General features: G+C 34.8%; 1 protein-coding gene across 1 annotated transcript in view; it reads right to left on the bottom strand.

The window, feature by feature from the left end:
- The window catches only part of FAT4 (FAT atypical cadherin 4), a 170621-nt gene that overhangs the window by 61121 nt on the left and 86241 nt on the right, over positions 1-23259 (bottom strand). Inside the window, exons 5-6 of the mRNA XM_059923561.1 lie at positions 16636-17558; positions 15825-15999 (exon numbers count right to left, since the gene is read on the bottom strand). Coding sequence (XP_059779544.1) covers positions 15825-15999; positions 16636-17558 — 1098 coding nt within the window. The remainder of the gene's footprint in view (positions 1-15824; positions 16000-16635; positions 17559-23259) is intronic.

Below are 23259 nucleotides of genomic sequence, written 5' to 3'. Positions count from 1 at the left end.
ATAAAATGGACAACCTGGAAGAAATGGACAAATTCTTAGAAAAGCACAACCTTCTGAGGCTGAACCAGGAAGAAAGAGAAAATATAAACAGATGAATCACAAGCACTGAAATTGAGACTGTGATTAATAATATTTTGACAAACAAAAGCCCAGGACCGGCTGGCTTCACAGGCAAATTCTATCAAACATTTAGAGAAGAGCTAATACCTCTCCTTCTCAAACTCTTCCAAAATATAGCAGAGGGAGGAACACTCCCAAACTCATTCTACGAGGCCACCATCAACATCATACCAAAACCAGACAAAGATGTCATAAAGAAAGAAAACTACAGGCCAATATCATTGATGAACATAGATGCAAAAATCCTCAACAAAATACTAGGAAACGGAATCCAACAGCACATTAAATGGATCATACAGCATGATCAAGTGGGGTTTATCCCAGGAATGCAACGATTCTTCAATATATGCAAATAAATCAACATGATACACCATATTAACAAACTGAAGGAGAAAAACCATATGATCATCTCAATAGATGCAGAGAAAGCTTTCGTCAAAATTCAATACCCATTTATGATAAAAACTCTCCAGGAAGTAGACATGGAGGGAACTTACTTCAACATAATAAAGGCCATATATGACAAACCCAGGCCAACATCATTCTCAATGGTGAAAAAAGGAAACCATTTCCACTAAGGTCAGGAACAAGACAAGGTTGTCCACTCTCACCAGTATTATTCAACATAGCTTTGGAAGTTCTAGCCATAGTTATCAGAGAAAAAGGAAAAAAAAAAGGAATCCAAATCGGAGAAGAAGTAGTAAAGCTGTCACTGTTTGCAGAAGACATGATACCATACATAGAGAATCCTAAAGATGCTACCAGAAAACTACTAGAACTAATCAACGAATTTGGTAAAGTAGCAGGATACAAAATTAATGCACAGAAATCTCTTGCTTTCCTATAAACTAATGATGAAAACTCTGAAAGAGAAATTAAGGAAACACTCCCATTTACCATTGAAAGAAAAAGAATAAAATACCTAGGAATAAACCTACCTAAGGAGACAAAAGAGCTGTACGCAGAAAACTATTAGACACTGATGAAAGAAATTAAAGATGATACAAAGAGATGGAGAGATATACCATATTCTTGGATTGGAAGAATCAACATTGTGAAAATGACTATACTACCCAAAGCAATCTACAGATTCAGTGCAATCCCTATCAAACTACCAATGGCATTTTTCACAGAACTAGAACAAAAAATTTCACAATTTGTATGGAAACACAAAAGACCCCGAACAGCCAAAGCAATCTTGAGAAAGAAAAACAGAGCTGGAGGAATCCGGCTCCCAGACTTCAGACTAGACTACAAAGCGACAGTAATCAAGACAGTATGGTACTGGCACAAAAACAGAAATATAGATCAATGGAACAGGATAGAAAGCCTAGAGATAAACCCACGCACATATGGTCACCTTATCTTTGATAAAGGAGGCAAGAATATACAATGGAGAAGAGACAGCCTCTTCGATAAGTGGTGCTGGGAAAACTGGACAGCTGTACGTAAAAGAATGAAATTAGAACACTTCCTAACACCATACACAAAAATAAACTCAAAATGGATTAAAGACCTAAATATAATGCCAGACACTATAAAACTCTTAGAGGAAAACATAGGCAGAACACTCTATGACATAAATCACAGCAAGATCCTTTTTGACCCACCTCCTAGAGAAATGGAAATAAAAACAAAAACAAACAAATGGGAACTAATGAAACTTAAAAGCTTTTGTACTGCAAAGGGAACCATAAACAAGACGAAAAGACAACCCTCAGAATGGGAGGAAATATTTGCAAATGAAGCAAGTGACAAAGGATTAATCTCCAAAATTTACAAGCAGCTCATGCAGCTCAATATCCGAAAAACAAACAACCCAATCCAAAAATGGGCAGAAGACCTAAATAGACATTTCTCCATAGAAGATATACAGATTGCCAACAAACACATGAAAGGATGCTCGACATCACTAATCATTAGAGAAATGCAAATCAAAACTACAATGAGGTATCACCTCACACCAGTCAGAATGGCCATCATCAAAAAAATCTACAAACAATAAATGCTGGAGAGGGTGTGGAGGAAAGGGAACCCTCTTGCACTGTTGGCGGGAATGTAAATTGATAGAGCCACTATGGAGAAGTGTATGGAGGTTACTTAAAAAACGAAAAATAGAACTACCATACAACCCAGCAATGCCACTACTAGGCATATACCCTGAGAAAACCATAATTCAAAAAGAGTCATGTACCACACTGTTCATTGCAGCTCTATTTACAATAGCCAGGACATGGAAGCAACCTAAGTGTCCATCGACAGATGAATGGATAAAGAAGATGTGGCACATATATACAATGGAATATTACTCAGCCAGAAAAAGAAACGAAATTGAGTTATTTGTAGTGAGGTGGATGGACCTAGAGACTGTCATACAGAGTGAAGTAAGTCAGAAAGAGAAAAACATATACCATATGCTAACACATATATATGGAATCTAAAAAAAAAAAAAAAGAAAGAAAGATGGTTGAAGAACTTAGTGGCAGGACAGGAATAAAGCCACAGATGTAGAGAATGGACTTGAGGACATGGAGAGGGGGAAGGGTAAGCTGGGACGAAGTGAGAGAGTGGCGTGGACATATATACACTACCAAATGTTAAATAGATAGCTAGTGGGAAGCTGCTGCATAGCACAGGGAGATCAGCTCGGTGCTTTGTGACCACCTAGAGGGGTGGGATAGGGAGGGTGGGAGGGAGGGAGACGCAAGAGGGAGGGGATATGGGGATATATCTATATGTATAGCTGATTCACTTTGTTTTAAAGAAGAAACTAACACACCATTGTAAAGCAATTATACTCCAATAAAGATGTTAAAAAAAAAAAGATTTTAAAAAGAAAAATGTTTCAGGCAAATGCTCTATCAGAAAATACATCTTTAATACGTGTAATGAATGAGCTTAACCGTCTAATTAAAGTTCAAACTGCAGACATTTTACATTTTTTGTTAGCCCCTATAAATTAAACATACTTTCTTGAAACTTGAACAACTATTCAGCCGAAACAGTATTTTTGCTTAACTGAAATATGTTGCTTTGCAACAAAGCCGATTTGTTCTTGACATCAAACATTTGGTGAAAGGGTCCCGAGTGGGTGTTTTTTTGTTGTAATAAAATATTAGCTTCTTTTTTTACCCAGGCAGTAAATGCATATTTCTCACATTAAGTAAGCCGTCCCCTGAAAATGTATTGAAAGCAGCCATTCAATATTAACATTAAATTATATGGTTAGATTTGAATCCAGAAAATACATGAAGCAAGTAAGTATGTAACATTTTAAATATGACCATCAGCTTTTATCTTAAAAATTTCATTTTATAACATATTACCACTAATTAGTTTTGTAAATATGTTTATATAAATTAGGTATATACACATTAGGTAACATTTTATTTTTAATCATTTCTCAGGAATCTTTATCAAAAACACTGGATTTCCTTAATATAAATTCCTATACTAAATAGAGGTGACAAGTAAAACTAAAGAAAGAACTTAGTAATGTTATGAAAATGAGACTGAAAAGTGGCCCACAATGTGAATGTACTTAATGCCGCTGAACTGTACATTTAAAAATGGTAAAAAAGGTAAATTTTATGTTATATGAATATATAAATTTGGGCCTATACCCTGAGAAACCATAATTCAAAAAGTCATGTACCACAATGTTCATTGCAGCACTATTTACAATAGCCAAGGACATGGAACCAACCTAAGTGTCCATCGACAGGTGAATGGATAAAGAACATGTGGCACATATATACAATGGAATATTACTCTGGCATAAAAAGAAATGAAACTGAGTTATTTGTAGTGAGGTGGATGGACCTAGAGTCTGTCATACAGAGTGAAGTAAGTCAGAAAGAGAAAAACAAATACCGTATGCTAACACATATATATGGAATCTAAAAAAAAAAAAGAAAAATGGTACTGAGGAACTTAGTGGCAGGGCAGGAATAAAGATGTAGACGTAGAGAATGGACTTGAGGACACGGGGTGGGAGGGGTAAGCTGGGGCAAAATGAGAGTAGCATGGACATATATACACTACCAAATGTAAAATCGATAGCTAGTGGGAAGCAGCAGCATAGCACAGGGAGATCAGCTCGGTGCTTTGTGACGACCTAGAGGGGAGGGATAGGGAGGGTGGGAGGGAGATGCAAGAGGGAGGAGATATGGGGACATGTGTCTGCATATGGCTGATTCACTTTGTTGTACAACAGAAACTAACACAGTATTGTGAAACAATTATACTCCAATAAAGATCTATTTATACAAAGAGTTTATAAAGTAATAAAATGTAATGGAAACTAAATATTTTATCCCCCACACAAAGCATGTCATGAGGAGTTACTTTTTGGAGAACATTTTTTAAAAAACCTCTCAACACATGTTGAAACTCTGAAATACAAGAGGCTACCACCAAATTTGAAATACAACCTGCTTCCTGCCTACTTGCCTACTGAAAATATCAAATTAATATATTTATGGAATAATTATCAAAATAGGCCACAAAATAAGATCATGTTTTAACAAGATGAAATTTAGAAGATTTTTGAAAAGAAAAAATTTCCTCATAATAATAATAATAAGCTGACATTATTTTCTATTATATTTAATATTTATCCTTTAGGTAATATAAACATTCTATTTAATATTTCAAATTGTTTGTTTCCATTTCAAACTTGGGTTTCCTTTGTCTACTCAGATTTATAGCTTAAATTGAGTAAATGAAAAGTAGACTGAAATTATCAAATTTTAATTCTATGTAACATGATGGCAATTCTAGATCTTGTTTAGTGGAGTTTTGGAAGTTAGATCATCTTTCTTTTTGTATTTTTATCTTATGAATATACAAATGAAATTCTATGTAGGAAGAACTGTTCCTACTAAAGAGTAGCTGATTTAAAGAAAATTATTTAAATAAATGATTTATGATAATACTTAGTTGCTAACAGATTTTATACAAAAACTTACTAGAAATAAGAGGAAGTAAAACAATAACCAGTTATCAACCTTGGAAACAAAATGGAAATAACCAAAACTTCCTTCAACTCAAATGTATAACTAAGTTAAATGCAAGGGATTTCTGGTAATTGAAGATTACGCTAGTACAATCTGATTTATGAAATCATTGGTGCCTTTTGGAAAGTTCTCAAGCAATTTTCATTATTAAAAATGTTCTTCATAACAGACAAGGCAAGCTCTTCTTCAACATCTTCCCACAAATAACACTGACAAAATGCAATCTTCCTGGAAGAGTTATAAAACAACTCTCTTCATATCAAAAATATGATATGCCACATTTCTGACCTCTCTTTTGATTATAGAGACATTTGCAATGCTGCGGCACTCTCAGCTGAACAATGTGACAGATAGTATTAATTTAAATGTCACCATATCCTCACCAAGAAAATAAAGCATAGATTAGCCCTTTTAGATTTTAGGATTAACTTTTGCAAAAGCATCATGTATCTCCTCCATCAAAAAGTAATTTCCAATCCCTGCATAAGAATGAAGTTTATTCCCTCTTTCAGTCAGATGATAAATGCCCTTAATTAGGAATGTTAATAACTGAACTTTTCCCCTCAGACCTATTAATTATGCTAACACATAGACAGTTCATTACCAGACTTTTTGGCCACATCTATAGCCAGAATATCTCTATATTCCTTTAGTATATTAGATTGAGAACAGATAAATAAAGGTAATGTATTTAATTGGTACACAGATTAATCTCCCACCCCCAAATTAAATGCAAATACACATACAGTCCAATTGACTTATTGTATGTGCATGTATGTGTATATTGTACATACTGTATATTCTTAGTATAATATTTAACATTTGCTTTGCACTCTATAAAACCCTTGGATATGCATTTCCTGATCTGATGAGAACAGCAATCCTTTGATTTTGAATTCATGAATAGTCTTATTTTACTTGCTGTCTTATTGGCAGAGAGCCAAAAGTTGTTTCTTTCCTTTTTTTTTTTTTTCCTTTGCTGCAAAAACCAGTGCTCTTTTTAATATAAAAATAATATTTAACCCAAAGAGAATAAACTCTTTAAACATGTTTTACATAAAACATAATATGGTAGATGAGCTAATCTGTGGGAAACTGAGTAATGGTTAAAAAATGGTCTCCTTGATCAGGTTTAGTGGCTTCAAATCCTATTTCCACTGATTAACAGCTGCAGACCTAAATCAAGTTGCTTACCTTCTCTAATACTCAGTTTTGTTTTTGTTTTACTTTTAATCCCTAATATTGGAATCCAATTTACAAGGCAGTTATCAGATTAAATGAGATACTATAGTACAAACTCTGGTATATACAAGCCCTCAGCATGCACAGAATGAATATCCTCTAAAGTTTGACTGCCCAAGTTGTATCTCTACTCAAACGTCTTTTCTGGGAACTAAACTTTTATATCTATCTACCTGACATCTCCACTGGAGATCTCATAATGTCTAAAATACAGTATATCCAAAAAATAATTAAGGATAATCCACCCTAAAAATCTTTCGTGGGACTTCCCTGGTGGCCCAGTGGTTAAGACTCTGTGTTTCCAATGCAGAGGACGTGGGTCCCATCCCTGGTTGTCAGGGAACTAAGATCCCACACGCCGCGTGGCGCGGAGGAAAAAAAAAAAAAAAAAAAAACTTTTGTTTTTGCATCCCCAAATTTCTCTGGCCAATATTCTAGGACTCATGCTTGATTTGTCTCTTTTCCTAACTTCCTGTACCTCCAGTTCCATCATCAAGTCCTATTGGCTCAACCTTCAAAAGGGATAAAATATTTAGCTCATTCACACCACCTCCACACTGTCTCTAATTTCAAACACTCTCAGGGATTGCTGTCATGGCCTTTAAATCACCATCTCTATTCCCACTGCTGTCTTCACCACTGCCACAAAACCAGATCTCTTCTCCACAAAGCCAGAACTCTCCAAAATCCCCTGTTGCTCCCCTGTCCAAAGCTTTAATGAGACTTGGCCTCACTCTGAATAAAATTAAAGCTCCTTACCCTGGCCTAAAAAGTTTAGATGATCCAGCCTCTGCCTACCTCATCTTCCAAGACTCTTCCTCTCTTTTACTCTGATGCAGACATCTACGCCCTCTTGCTCTTCTTTAGATATAGCCAACTTGATCTCTGCCTCCGGGCTGTTTCATCTGCAAGTTTACCCAGTTCTTCACCTTTCACTGTCCTGACTCTGCTATCAAAAATAATACCTCCAATTCCTATTTTGCTATCACTTAACCTGCTTCATTTAACTTCATAGCACCGCATATAACTCTAGGCCTACATATTATATTTTGTCTATCTTTCTGACTAGAATGTAACTTCTGTGAAGACAGAGACTGTCATTTTTTCCACCACTGTATCTGCAGTTCCTAGAAGAATACCTGGGAGAGACTGCTCCATCAATATTTTCTGACAAAACACTGTCAAGATGCTTTTTACACATCAGTACAGCCCATAGAAGCATGAGTCTCATTGACTCTAATCATAATTCACTCATAAGGTCTATTAAATTACCATCATAGTTTGGTTTTAATACATACAAAATGACAATTGGCAGGGATATTTGGCAATATTATCATCTTCTACCTGTAAAGTCTAATGAATTTTTTATATCTTCTCCTACTTAGCAATTTAATTTGAACAGTCCCTAAATTGAAGCTCATTTCCAAACAATCACTATTGAAATTACTGATTCCAATTGATTTGACTTCACTTAAAATATTTTGAAACATTTATTTATGTACTTGGAAAAAGAAAAATAACAGTAGAACGTTTTGTTCATTAGAGTACAATGAATAGCATAGAAGATGCAAAGAAGAAAAGCGTTCTTAAAATCACGTTTTTGGAAATCTACGTTTTGCAGATAGTCATAAGATCCTGATTTTTTGGATACAGTATAAGTGAGCAGGAACTCGGTGGAAAGGCAGAAGTCCTGGATATTGCGCCTGACTCTGCCACTCTCTGGGTGTGCAAAGCTCTGGCAAACTGCTGAATTATTGCAGGCCTCAGTTCTGTTTCTCAAAAATAAAGGAAATGGACTGGCTCATCTCCAAGAAGTCTACTGGCTATGAAATTATCATTTTAAGTCAGACTTTTCTAGCTTAGAATTTTTTCATTTCTAGTTCTATTTTAAAATCCTTCCATATTACACACTGTGTTACAACTGCAATAACCCCTTATTGTCACATCATTTTGTTTTACAGCTTTCTCGTATATAATTCAGTTCCTTGCAAGAGTACTAGCAGATTTTAATGGCTCACAGACTCTGAATTTACTGGTGAGGGCAGAAGATCATCGAAGGTTAAAAAAAATTCTAAGAGACCTGGCAAATTACATATATAGATACATATCTTTTAGAATAGCTTGTCTAAATACCAAAATCTTCATAACAAAACTCAAAACAAGCAAAAGTTTTCATATTACATTAATGTGAAGAATCATAGGCCTTTAGTATTAAGCTATGTGAAGCCAAAAACCACATATAGGATATATTTTTTTGTGGCTAAAAAGGTGTTGGGTATTTAGGAGATATGGAAGGCTCACACTTTTTTGCTTTGGGAAGCCCAGATATAAGAGAATCGCCAAATGCTGAAACTTTTCAAAAGCACAGTGCCTGTTTATGCAGATTTTGAGTTAGTGAACCAGATTAAGAAAAGGTAGGCAGCACAGCACAAAGTAGAGATAAGACCTACCTAGAAACATCTACAAGATAACAGAACTGAATAAGAGCCAGAAGGTTCAGGGGAGAGTCATGAGAATATAGCTCAAGCAGTATTTTAAGCATTTGAAAGTGAATTAAAGCCATAAAATGCTTCAGTGGGTCCTTACATATGACTGCAATTTATCACATCACACTAAACACCACACAGCCTTAAAACACTTGCACTGCTTTTCAAAGCAGGGGTCAATTTGAATGACCACAACCAATGTAGCAAAAACTTCTGGAATTTCAGCCGTGAGTTAAAAAATATTGGCACTTTTCCTTTTGGTAGGTCCTTTGAAAAATCTGCACACGATTAAATACATAATAATAAAATAAATATAAGTATGGTAAATAAATATGAATTAATAGTTACATATTAAAGTAACAGGATGGTGATTAATTGATAACTAATTATCATCACTTTTCACTCATTAGATCATTCATTCATTCAATAAATGTTATCAAGCAAGTGCTATGTTACAGGTTCTGTTCGGAGTGTTTCTGGGAATTCAGTTTTGAACAAGACTTAGGAAGCTTACATGCTACTGGAAGGATGGCAGCTATTGATGGGGTAAACAAACTATACATACTCAGATACATTATATTTTATATGCACATATAATTTCAGATAGTAACTAGTGTTAAGAAGAAATCACAACAAGCTAAAGTGATAGAGACACTGGAGAGATGGGAAGTGGGACCATAGATTGGTAGTCAGATAAGTCCTTTCTGAGAAGTTGACATTTTACCTAGAGGTAATGCCAAAATGACCAAGACAGGAATGGAAAACAAGTGCAAATGCAAAGGGCCAAGGGCAGGAAAAGGTTAGCATTTATAAAGGGGCCAGATTACCTGGCACTGGCAATTTGCAATAAATGTTTAGCAACTGCTCTCCAGAAGCAAGTCACCTGATTCGTAAGTTTGCTGACTTCTGTGGTGTAAATACTCCTGCATTGGCCAATTTCAGCCAAACCAACATGAAGATACTGAACACTGAGTCGGGAGGTGACAATGGCCAATGGTGGCACATGATAAAGGCAGCCAGGGGTTGGTGACAGAAGGGGTCAGATAGGTGGACAGAGGTCAGGTCATTTAATGCCATGTGGTCAATGGTAAGAAATATAGTTTTTCTTCTTGGAAATCACTGAAGGGTTTTTAAGTAAGCAACAGGGCGTGACGATTTAAGTTATGGTTTTAAGGTTCATTAGTTGCTTGTTGGAGAAGGTACTGTGGGGAGAAAGGCAGTTAGGAAGCTCTCACATTAGCCCTGGCTTAGACTAAAGTGGTGGTAGTGGAAATGAAGAAAAGTGAATAAATTCAGGACATTTTTTGAGGCAGAGTCTACTTGTCAATGGACCTGTTGAATGTGGAGTACAGAGAAAGAGGAATGAAGAGAGATAACAAGGTCTGCCTTTAGCAACTGTGAAATCAGGGACAGAGAATAATTTACGGAGATTAGGGTGGACAGAAGTCAACAAATTTTACTTGGCCTTACGAAGCTTAAGATGTCCAGCAAGTATGTTGACTAATATTAATAGCTAAAATAAGTCATTTCCGTATTTATTCCTGCCGATATGTTTTTCACATAGGAATTACTGTCTCCATTCTATAGACATGAGCACAATGGTAACTTCTTCAAGGTCATGTACCTAGAAAGTGGCGGAGGTGGGATTTGAGCCTCTTTTTAACTATAAAGTTATGTATTTACCTTTAGGATATACTTCCATTTTGTAATTAATTCTTAAGATTAATTTTTGAAAGTATACTGCTCTGGGTTCCCTGATAATTCCCTGCTACTTACCATATTTAAAACATATTCTTTTATTTATTGCACTTATGAGAAAATGGTAAGGAAAACTTTTGTAAGGGAGGGTCCTTGGGAACAGAATGCCAAACCATGTTAAGGACATTAACTTCTTTAGGGCCAGCTCCCCTCTTAGAAGGAACCACGGAGAGCTGGGCTCTCTGCAGGTCCTGCATGACTACACCTAGGTGAAGCCTCAACCCCCTAGGAGTTTCTACTTGGTACACATTTCTAGAAGAAGTAGCAATGAGTAATACAGACTGAAGGCAGAATATCCATACTTTTCATTACACCAGTTAAACAAAATATCACCAAACAAAATATCACCTTTGAGTTGTAGTCATTAAGTTAATCTTTAGTAAGTAAATCCTATAGGGAAAAAATGAGGTAGAATTATTATACTCTGTCCTGGTATTGTTACTTAACATTGTAACAGTCGGTCCCACACACATAGGATAGTGTGGGTGCAGCTCATTTTAAGCAGTAGACAGGAGTAGTCAGAGAGTTTCCAGATGTCCTACTCTATAGCCATGCAGTCAGTAAATAAAAATATGATGATAGTGGAATGCTAGTATTTTCTCCAAAAATATTCAAAGATTTAGAGATCTGCTGATAAAAGTAAGCTGCTGCTTCAATCGCTGCCATATTGCCAAAGTTGACCCATCTTTGGGCTGCCATCGGGTAAGAATTTTAAAAGAGCAAAGCAAAAGTGATTTGTGAGCTAAGGAATAAAACTGTCAATTTTTTTTTCTTTCTTTAGAACACTGATATTTCCCTGGTTCTTAGAACACTGCAAATTTGAGAATAACATCGCATCTGGGACCTAAAAGCTGCCATATTTTTCTGAATTTTCTCATGTCATCTACCAATTTGACTTTTAAATCATAGCAGTGAATAAGTATTCTAAATCCTGTGTTAGAGACTTCATTCCTGGAGTATAGGATTAAACTGCAGATTCTGAAGCCTGATATCTGAAACTCTCACATTCTTCCATACTAGTGGATATCAATGATACCAAAAGTATACAAAGGAATTGACTATAAAATTATGGTCACATATGAGTTTTAATAATCTTAAAAGCATCTAGTCAACTTACTTCACAATTTCTGATTGCTTTACATGTGATCTGTATGAAATGACCTTCAGACACCTAATTGAATACTTACACTCCCGTGGCCTCATAGACACCAGTCCATTTCAAGGCAACCCCCAAAAAAGCATTCATAAAAATCTGTGCTTTGGGGCAAAATTCAAGCAATTCTCTAATTTCCAAGACTGCCAAAATACTGTGACCAAGGCACCAGTGTCCCTGAATCTCATTTATGTCTCCCACCATGCTAATTAGCCTAAATGACAAACTTCCAGATACTTTCATTTTACTGATGATATGAATTTTCACTCTCTATAACTAACTCTCCTATCTCAATATTGGGTAGAATATACACACACTTGGTCTTCACATGTTTCATTTAATGGCAACGGTCCTTCATAGAAATTAGAGTTACACTTGCATTATTTGTCCTTATATTAAGAATTCTAGATCCCCAATTTTCCCTAGCATCAAGACTGATGGCATCCGGAATGCACACAGTTCAGCTCCCTGGAACCAGGACTTGGTTCTTGCGCAGTCTGCTCACTTAGACCAAGGCTCTATTGAACCTCCTACTTGCGAAAGTTCCTCCCAACAGGCTGACTCACCCATGAGTATTAGAAGAGAATAATTTTAACTCTATCATTTCAAGTTTTCTTTCTCTTTCTTCCTCCCTCCCTCCCTTCCTTCTTTCTTTTTCTTTCATTCTTTCTTTTTTTCCTAATGAAATGTCCCTTTTGTGCTGTCATATTGATGGAGAAACGGCATTACAGGTGGTGGTTAAGCTTGCTGGCGAGCCCACAAAGGCTTCCTTAACCATAATTTGGCTGAACTACAGTTTTTAAATGGTTAAGCACTCACTTACTAAGCAATATATTCTTTGGAAGTTTGAAAAAAACTCTGATACCACAATAAAAGTTTTTAATGTAGTAATGTATAAAATGTAAAAATATGAACTGCAATTTTTAAAAATGCTTTTTAACACCAATTCACATATTTTCTAATAAGAATACTTATGTAATAAAGTAAAGAACAGGGCAAATATTTCTAAGAATTTTAAAATGTTTAAAGTGCATGGATCACAATTCTTTTTTGAATCATTATATATGTGATGTGGTAGGCATATTTAGCAATTTAACATATGTTGTATCAATTAAACCTAGTAATAAAATATTTTGTAATTACTATTATCCCCATGTTACTGAGAAAGATACTGAGATTGAGAGAGATGATACTTTTTGCCTGAATCATGGAGAAAATTATGACAGAACCAGAATTCAAATCAAGATCAATTCATATTCAAAGCTTTTATCATTATATTATATTATATAGAATAGTATTGGGTTTAATTTGCAAATAAAATAATTTTGAAAATGAATATATTTTTCAAAATTTACTTTACCTCCACACTAAAACCTTCATATACACTAAACTTGGAAGTCAGATATGTTAGGGTCTGAATCCTGCTCTTCTACTTCTTGGAGGTGTAATCCTGGGCAAATTATTTAACCACTGTGAGCTGGGGTTTACTGTAAGTAGGGTGGAAATAAAAGCGCCAAAGTCTTTGAGATAATAAAGAAAAGTAATGTGTAGAAATGGGCTAATATCTGTAAAACCTGACAAACTGCAAGACTCAGATTGCCAAATGTCAAAAAAACAAGCATCCCCTTCCCCTTCACAATATCCCCCCTTGGCTTTGTAGGCACACAAAAAGATTTTTAAATTCTCAGAATGATTTGATTGAAAACAGGCACTCTTGTCTAGATGATTACATTCTTTCTCTACCATGGCTTTTGACTTTAGAATGTTCCAAAGTACAAATCCTCTGATGGGGAACTTCTGTGGGTTGTGCCCTGCCCCGCACTGCATTCTCACAATCACAATCTGCTCCTCACCCGGGGGTGACCTACTTGTGACACACCATCTTGTGCAACAAGTTTTATAGTGACTGATGCCTTAGCGACCAGATTCCTGGTTCTGGTTTCTCCTCCCCCACTTGACCTCCACAAAGGCTGTTATTGTGCGTGCCTAGAATTGACTGCACACATCCAGGAACTGGAGAGGAGAGCTGAGACTGGGGTGTTTTCGTAATAAAACCTTGGTTCTAAATATCTGACCCTCTACCAGTTTCTACTCCATTTCATCCTCTCTTCCCTCCAGGTGACTCTTGAATACTGGATTGATTTCAGCAATGTGGCAGTGACTGCATTTTTCACATGAAAATGCTTACCTACTGACCAAGAAGCACTGCCTACACATATAATGAAACATGTTTCAGATCAGCTTGTTTAAGTTTTATGTGGTTACCACACTACATTCTGTTCATCATTCTCTGGGATTTTATAGTTTGCATGAAATGTAACATGGTCATTCACACCCATTAAAAAATATAGAGAATAGTTCTTTCTTTCATAAAATAATAGTCTCAGATGACTACACTTCCAAAAGCAAATGGCAAATAATATATAGACAGAGCCACCTTGATTAATAAGCAATGGCACTATCATTTGAATACTTAACATAAATTTATTATTACTCAATCTTAAAATCTCCTTTTTTAATGAGAAGTGGTAACATGAAATTGTATACTTCGAAACTGGTTATATATAAAAAAAATTGATATATTATATTCATCAAAAACGTTTCAACCACAGTAAAAACAGCTCATTTGAAAATTCAGAATTGTTCTTCTATAGCAGGAGCCACATATTTACATGAATATACATATACAAAAAATGTCAGTCCTTTGAGGTTCAAACAAAATCTGCCTTGGCTTAAAACAATTTCAACAAAATTTTAAAATATGTCAACATTACTAAATTCCTCAATACTTAAAATACTAAGTTGTGACAATTTTTATAAATGAGTGTTACACAAAGACAATGTTTCATAATTCCCTGATACTTCTGTAGATCAATGATTCATTCATCCATTCATTCATTCATTCAAAACATATTTAAGCAATACCTATTTTCTTCAAGGCATAATGGTTCTTTAACAAATTTTTAGTTGTTTCAGTTTTTAATTAGAAGTGATCAACACTAATGAATAGAGTCAATATATGCAAAATAATGTAGCAGTAAACAGTAATGTTCCTTTTTTAATAGATTGTATTTTATGCTACTTGCTATACAATTTTATGTAATGACTATTTCCAAACGCTAAAAGCTAACGTATACTGCTTCTCTTTCTCTCCATGGTAGTCCATTACACTGCTATCTCAGTGAGAACCCCGGGCTCTCACTGCTCTTTTTGGAGCTCTGTGAGGCTTCATCAAATGCTTATTATGGGGCTTCCCTGGTGGCGCAGTGGTTGAGAATCTGCCTGCTAATGCAGGGGACACGGGTTCGAGCCCTGGTCCGGGAAGATCCCACATGCCGCGGAGCAACTGGGCCCGTGAGCCACAACTACTGAGCCTGCGCGTCTGGAGCCTGTGCTCCGCAACAAGAGAGGCCGCGATAGTGAGAGGCCCGCGCACCGCGATGAAGAGTGGCCCCCGCTTGCCGCAACTAGAGAAAGCCCTCGCACAGAAACGAAAACCCAACATAGCAATCAATCAATCAATAAATCTTTAAAAAAAAAAAAAAGCTTATTATGGCTACTTACAATTTTGCAGAACCTAAAGGACTAATGAAGTAAAACTCTGGACCCACTCTCTTATCTGCATGACCAGTTAGAACAATTTGGATGTTTTCAAAGCTAAAGTATTGGGTTGGCCAAAAAATTATTTTAGGTTTTTGCAGAACAAAACCCAAACGAACTTTTTGGCCAACCCAATATTTGCAATGCCCCGCAGCTCAAGTGGTAAAGCATCAAGTCACCCCCAGACGTACTGGGGCATCCTTCCAGGCAAGGACACATTTTGTTTTACAGGAATAGAGCTTTGCTTGTAATGTGCTTAAGCTCTTACCACTTACATATAAATTTCATAAAGTGATATATGTTCTATAAATGATGTAAATACAACTGGAGTTCCAAGCATTAGTAAATTTCAAAAAAATATTTAAATTAATGATAGACAAAAATACTTCCATTTATTTATATTATGAAGAAATTCTTCACAGTTGAACAAGATTATTACAGACTTACCTGAATCTGTAGCTGTGATCAACAAGACAAAATGCTCCTTTGTTTCACGGTCCAAACTCTGTGTCACTCGAAGTTCTCCACTAGATGAGAGAGTAAAAGCATTGTCTTCATTACCACCAAATAGAACATATGAGAGTTTGCTGTTAGAACCTTGATCGTCATCTCTTGCCACGACCTATAGGAGAGAATAATACACACCATGAATGAGAGTAAAACTAACAAAATGTATATCATGAAATAAAGTGTATCAATAAAAATAATGAGGTAGAGCCATATGTTCCAATATTAAAAGGTTTCAAAGACATGTTTGTAAGTTTCAAGCAAAAAATTAAAATGGTACAGAGTACTATGCATTATTTGTGCAAAACTAGGCATAAAAGCCATACATTGCATTTTTGGAAGGCTTCACAAAAAATTTTAACAGCAGTTTCATCCAAGTAGTTGGATTTGTAAAGAGGGAAGGGAGAACAACATTTGTAACAGTTTTCAAACTTTTACATCATTTTATTTTCTTACCATGTGTAGATATTACTGTTATAGTGAAACAAAATTCAAAAATACACAAATGCATAAATATGTGCAACATGAGTAAACACAAAAGAATATAACTGAAATGCAATATTTAATCTACAAGGAAATCAACAAGTCCTTAGGTATAATTTTCATAAAACTGTCCTTTTCAAGATTTGCTATACCTGCAAGTAAGCATTTTTGGATGAGAAAGAGGAAGAGAGTGGGGAAAGCGTGTACATTATAATTAAATGAGAGTCTTATAATGAACACAATATTTGTTTTATTTAAATATACTGACCTGAAGAATTGTTCTGGGTAGTGTCCCCAAATTCTCAGGGACATTTACAGAATAGGGAGATAGCTCAAATATGGGAACAAAATCATTAATATCCAGTAGAACAACGCTGACAGTGGAGGTATCGGTTCTGGGGGTGCTGCCCCGATCTGTTGCCTGAACAGTTAAAAAGTAAGTAGGGGTCTTCTCTCTATCCAAGGGCTTAGCCACAGTGATTGCACCTGTGACTGAGTCGATCCGAAATTCCTGATTGGCATTACCATCAATAATGCTGTAGCGGACCTGTCCATTTGTACCTCCATCTCCATCTGCTGCAGATACTTGTATTATATCCGTTCCAGTAAGTGTATTTTCATCAATCTCCACTTTATACATGGCCTGTGCAAAAACAGGGTTATTATCGTTGATGTCAAGTACCATAACTACAACCTCTGTAGATGAAGAGAGAGATGGTTGACCTTTGTCTGTAGCCACCACTGTTAGAGTATAATTAGAAACCTCTTCTCGATCCAGTTCTCCAGTGAGTCTCACTTCTCCATCAATGGTCCCAATACTGAACTTGTTTCCCGAAGGGTTCAGTAGGGTGTACTCAATATAGCTATTTGGGCCGCTGTCTGGGTCAGTTGCTTGCGCTTTGAAAACAATGGTATCAATAGGTGTGTTTTCTGGAATGTATGTCAATTTAGGGGAGAGAAATGTTGGTGGGTTATCATTTACATCCAACAAAATAATGGAGACTTGAGCAGTGCTTGTGAATCTGGAGGCTGGAAGCTGTGGCAGGTCGTGCACTTGAACGACCAGATTGTAGAAGGACTGACTTTCCCGATCCAAAGCTTTCTGGACTTTCAGTATCCCATTCTTGTCAACTGTAAACTGCCCAAGGCTATCACCAGAAGCAATGCTGTAAGCCAACTGGGAGTTGATGCCTAAAATGGAAGGGAAAAATTAAATTTTCTGAAATATGTGCTGATTGCAAACTAAACAGCACCAAAATTTTCATGATATGAAACTGCACATTTGATATATGATGCCTCCAAACACACCTTACAGATGATTTAGCCACAGTTAATTTTCTTTATAAGTAATACATAACCCATAATCCTTTTCTTGTCAACGTCTGATCTGAAAAGATGTTTACAATCTGGTGAACAAATGATCTATATACACTGTGGGCTATTTACCATGGTGTTGAAATGCTAAATTACAAAAATAAAGAGGAAAAAATTATTCCAGAGAGCGGATATTTTTCTATGCATTTACTTATTTCTGTCACATAATTCCTGAGAGTTCAACATTAACAGTGCCACACTATACTACTAGCCAAACATTTATCACTTTAGTAATTTATTGAGGCCGGCACCAATTTTCAGAGAAGGGTAATAAAATTTTCTGATGTATGGCATTAGTCATGGATGCTTTAAGTCTACTTTTACATTTCTTGTCAGAACCAATAAATACTTTTTAATTCCTATTAAGCATCTGGCTAATGGCCTTTGAGAAAATAATTCTCTTTCAAATTTTATTATGTTTATGTACAGTGTTTTAAAAGTAATTTTTGAAAGAAATATTAGCAGTAAAAGTCTCCGAATATAAAGGTTCACACTATTTTTGGGTTATTTTTAGATAATATTTTATCTATTTTTCCCAGGAACATGTGTCAAGGACCTGCTGTATAGCACAGGGAACTCTGCTCAATATTATGTAACAACCTAAATGGGAAAAGAATTTGAAAATGAATAGATACATGTATATGTATAACTGAATCACTTTTCTGTACACCTGAAACTAACACAACATTGTTAATCAACTATAGTCCCATATAAAATAAAAAGTAAAAAAAATTATATATAAATCCTCATTTCATAAAATGATTGCAGAGATTCTTCTAACAAAGATGATATGAATGATGGATCAACCTATTAGTTTAGTAAATAATTTAAAGGTAAACAACAGATAAGCAGTGCAAACAGAAAGAAAAATCATATTTTCTGCCCCAGAATAGCATTTTCTTCACTGGTGCACAATGTCATGTGTACTTTTATATTTTATCATAAAGCTGTTGGGCAACCATCGGATAAGAATTTCTAAGAAACATATTGTATATCTAGATAATTCATCCTTAATAAAGATACTGTACTCTGGGATCTTCTGCTAGGGAAAATCTGTTGAGTTACATAAACTGCTTACAAACAGCTCCTATATTTCTGAAGTTAATTTTAACTATTCAGGTGTCAGAAATGATGTCCACTCTTTGCCAAAAGTCTTCTAGAACAATTTGATCGCCTTTTTCCTCTTTTATTTCTTGAAAACTACTCTTTGTCAAGATTCTGTGAATATTTGAGTTTGCTTTCGCCTTTTCTTTAAACTCATTACAATCTTTATAAGGGTAAGTATAGTTGAGTAGCAGGATTTTTTTTCTACCAGGTAAAGTCTGCTTGTTCTTTTTTTTAAAAAATGCTAGAATTATTGTTTTCCTGTGATTTAATAGTCTCTTATCTAACGTCTTTTGTCAATACGTTGATGCAGAGAAAAGTATTTATGGAGATAACTTTCGGGAACTGGCTTATTCACAAAAATTTCTAGGATAAACAAGGATTGAGTAGATCTTTGAAAAGGTAGGATTTTTCTCCTCATTAAGAGTTGTGGCTTTTAATCTTTGTAGTTTATTTAAGACTATTCACAAGAGAACAAAGCAGAGGTTATAAAGTTCAAAATACTTAGGACTCTGAGGATCAGGAAAAATATGAATAAATAAAGCTAATGGAGGCCACAGCTCAATTCACCAACAGGAGATAAAGAGAATTTTAAGATCTGGATAGAACAAGGTCAACAGCCTACTTCAACTCTTTGACTTAAAATTCCACAGGTTTGGGGGAAGAAAAGTTCTATCAACTGATGCAAAGAAAAAAAGTTTCATCAACTGGTGCAATATATGTATATATTACTTAGAAAGTAATTTGATTTTAAAGATATATACACCCATATATATTATACATATATATATTTAATATATTTTTAAATAGAATTACTCTCTAAGGAAATTTTTTGCATTTCCTATGGCTAACTCCATCAGTAAATATTTAATTCCTATTCTTTGAGGCACAAATTCATACACAATTATTATTGAGAAAAAAGTTATGAAGACATCTGGATAAAAATAATACCAACAAGCAGAGATATAGTTCTATGTAAGCATATAAAACCTTTCATGCCCAAGACCAAAAGAAATTTAAAATACTTACAAAATTACAGATGGCTACAAAGTGATGGCCTAACATTTCTACATAAATCAACTGGAATGCAAGTAATTAAATCAAGGATCTGAACACCCTTGGTCCACTGTGTATGCTACTTCCTGGAGTAAACAATTAACTTGCAGAGGCAAAAAGAGAACATGATACCAAGATTTTATAGCCTTGTAAACAGCAGGACAGCCTCCTTTTTAGGGAAAACGTTTAGTGGAGTAGGTGGATGGTGGAAGTAATAAATATTAAACTTTAGAATTATGAAAAAAGAAAAATTTGGTTTTATATTCAAATTTATAATGACAAATGTATCAGGTGATAACATTAAAAATGAACTGACGATAACAATCATTATCTTTGAAAAAATAAACATAGAAATACAACTAGTTTTGCACAAAATATTGCAGCATCATCTAAGAAACAGCTGTCATCTCAGGAACTGAGATCTTATGGTTGCAATTACAGGCCATGGAAGCCATCTATATGGACTTTACTGTAAAGAAAAGGACTTTTCATTCCTGTCAAGTCTAAGCGACTCTGGGCATGTGCTCTACATCTAGAAAATACATGTAGACATACTGAAACTCAAAATTCTCCCTGAACTTTTGTACTATTCTGAAAAATAGAGAGCTCAGGCCATTCTTCTCTCTCTGCTCCTTGTATCAAATATCCCAATCATGAATCACTAAATATATTATTTTAGCATTCTATAATTTATTCATAAGTGTTGGGACTTGAATTTAGTGGGCTTTCATAGCACCAGATTTTTAAGCTTAGAAAAGTTCATATTTCTAACCATTTGTGTTCAATGTTCTGAAAGCAGTTTATTTACATGACTATTTCTTTCTTTCTGGCAGCTTTATTGTGTGTGTGTGGTTGTGTTAGGGTTTTTTTTTTTTTTTGGTTGATTTTTATTTCAATCTTAAGAATAATTTAGTTCCAGGAAATATAGCATATAACTATAGGTATGTAGCTCTGCTATGAAATGTGTATATTTATTCACAATCCATAAATATTGTCTAATTATTTCTATGATGAATTAGTATTTGTCAACTTTTCATACAGCTATAACACATGAAACTCTTGCAAATAACATTCACTTTTATGAAGCAGTTCCAACAAGGTCATCAGGTCACTGGAATATGAAACCCATTTACAGGTCAAATGATCTGCATTGTGTACCAAGCATATATCAGTAAATTTATTCAGCAATAATTACAATTGCTTTATGACTCTACAACTCCCAAATATTTTGAAGAGTTTATGAATTTATTTCTAGGATAATGTAATAATTATCAAAGCCAGAATATTTCCATGAAACTTCCATTTTATAATACTTTGCCTCAATATAATACTTTCTTAACTGTATGCATCAAAGCCTTGAGATTAATACATGTGCTACTTGTGAACACAGTAAAATATTTGCTTTATTTTTAGATATAAAATATTTGCTTTATTTTTAGAGAATTTAGATATAAGTAACAGAAAATGTTAAATTTATTTCCATATAAAATGTCTTCATTTAAGATGACAATATTCTCTCATCTGAAAACTCTTGATCAGAGATTAAAATGAATTTGCTAATTAGAAAAGTCTAAATAATATTGTTTGTGAAATATGTTGAGAACTATTTAGTATAACTGAGTTGGCAGTTTTAAACAAAGAAGGTTACCCTTGTACAGTCTTATCATGATCCTTGTAATTCAGAGAGATTAGAAACTGTGTCCTATATTTTAGGTCAAAGTACAGGAAATTACACTGATAAAAGTATTCTAAACTAAAACAATGGAAAAATGTAGCTTGAAACTTTTACCTAACACAATTAAAGGCAAAAAAAAAATCCATAAAAAGTAACTTGAAGTCAATGGTTAACACATTTCTGTGCATATACTTGCATGGATTATTCCAGCAGCTTTCACAAAAAAAGTGTCTTATTTGCTATTTTCCCAGTTCCCTACAATCAAGGTGTGAGGATAAGTGAAATTTACTTTAGAGCTGCACACAATCCTATGATACAATGGACTCTCTCTAATACATAATAAATAAGTCACAATGAAACCTGGCAGATAATTCTTCACTAGAGAAAAGTTGGAACCAATAAAAAAAGTTCATATCCAGAGACCAGGTAAATTAATTAAGTTTATATCAATAATAATAGAGAAATCAACATCCAAAATAAAGATTAACCTCAGTTGTGTATAAAGCCTAATGGTAGACAATTACAGAGCTGGGCTGATGTACATGAAATAGACTGAGCAATGTTCTTAGGCCAGGACTGGGTACATACTAAGGACAGGTGGCCCATCATATTTGATGGTTGGTTCCCCATCCACAGATTCAACCACCATGGATCAAAAATATTTGGGAAAGAAAGATTCCAAAAATTTCCAAAAAGCAAAACTTGAATTTTCCATGCACTGGCAACTATTTACATAGCATTTATATTGTATTAGGTATTATAACTAATCTAGTCATCTATATGGGAGGATGTGCATAGATTATATGCAAATACTACACCATTTTACATAAAGGATTTGAGCATCTTGGATCTTGGTACCAGTAGGGGTCCTGGAACCAATCCCCTGCAGATACCAAGGGACGACCTGTATTTGACAATTGTCGGTTATTGTTAGTAATATTATTAGCAATTTCTAGAACTAACATTATAGGCACTTCTATTTTAGGTATATTTATGTGTCCAATATTAACTGTGCTTAAATAAGAGGGGAAAAACTTCAAAATGTACTTAATGAATTCTAAAGAAAGCATTTTCATGTATTAAAATACCGTGCTCTTTGCCTCTCATATCTTTCTAAGTGGCAATTCTGGACACTCCTGAAAGGAAACTAAGTATAGAGCAGAATGTTGAGATAGAATGGTACTCTGAGATTACATAAATCATTTAAGTCAGCAAGAACCAGGAAATTCTAAATTAAGGTTGATATGCCTATGTCATGAGGCATATCCTTGGGCTAGAGACCCATTTCCTCTTAAAATAATGTCCCTTGTTTTCTCAACTGATTGAACATTTAGCTGCATCCAGTGGAAAGGAAAACAAGGTATTAACTTTCCAAACAGTTTAGTTAAAGACTGATAATCTATACAATGTTATCTCTGAGCCTATATTATCTGATATTTGTATATACAAGTTAGTCTTAGAAGAAAGACCAAGGGAGTCCTATTTTAAAATAAAGTTTTTCAAATAAATAAATAAAAATCAAGCAAAAATCAAACATCGTAAAGTCTAGATTTAATGTAAAATCTCAATTGGATTATATAGCATAAATTAAAGAGATCTGAACCTGTCCTTTGAGACAAAGCATGAAATCTTGCTAAAATACTCTGAGGAGTTTTCAGTCAGAAATATAAAACTAATCATGCA

Source organism: Balaenoptera ricei, chromosome 5 (assembly GCF_028023285.1).
Source record: "Balaenoptera ricei isolate mBalRic1 chromosome 5, mBalRic1.hap2, whole genome shotgun sequence".
In the NCBI taxonomy this organism is placed as follows: Eukaryota; Metazoa; Chordata; class Mammalia; order Artiodactyla; family Balaenopteridae; genus Balaenoptera; species Balaenoptera ricei.
This window is presented reverse-complemented; position numbering and strand designations above follow the sequence as displayed.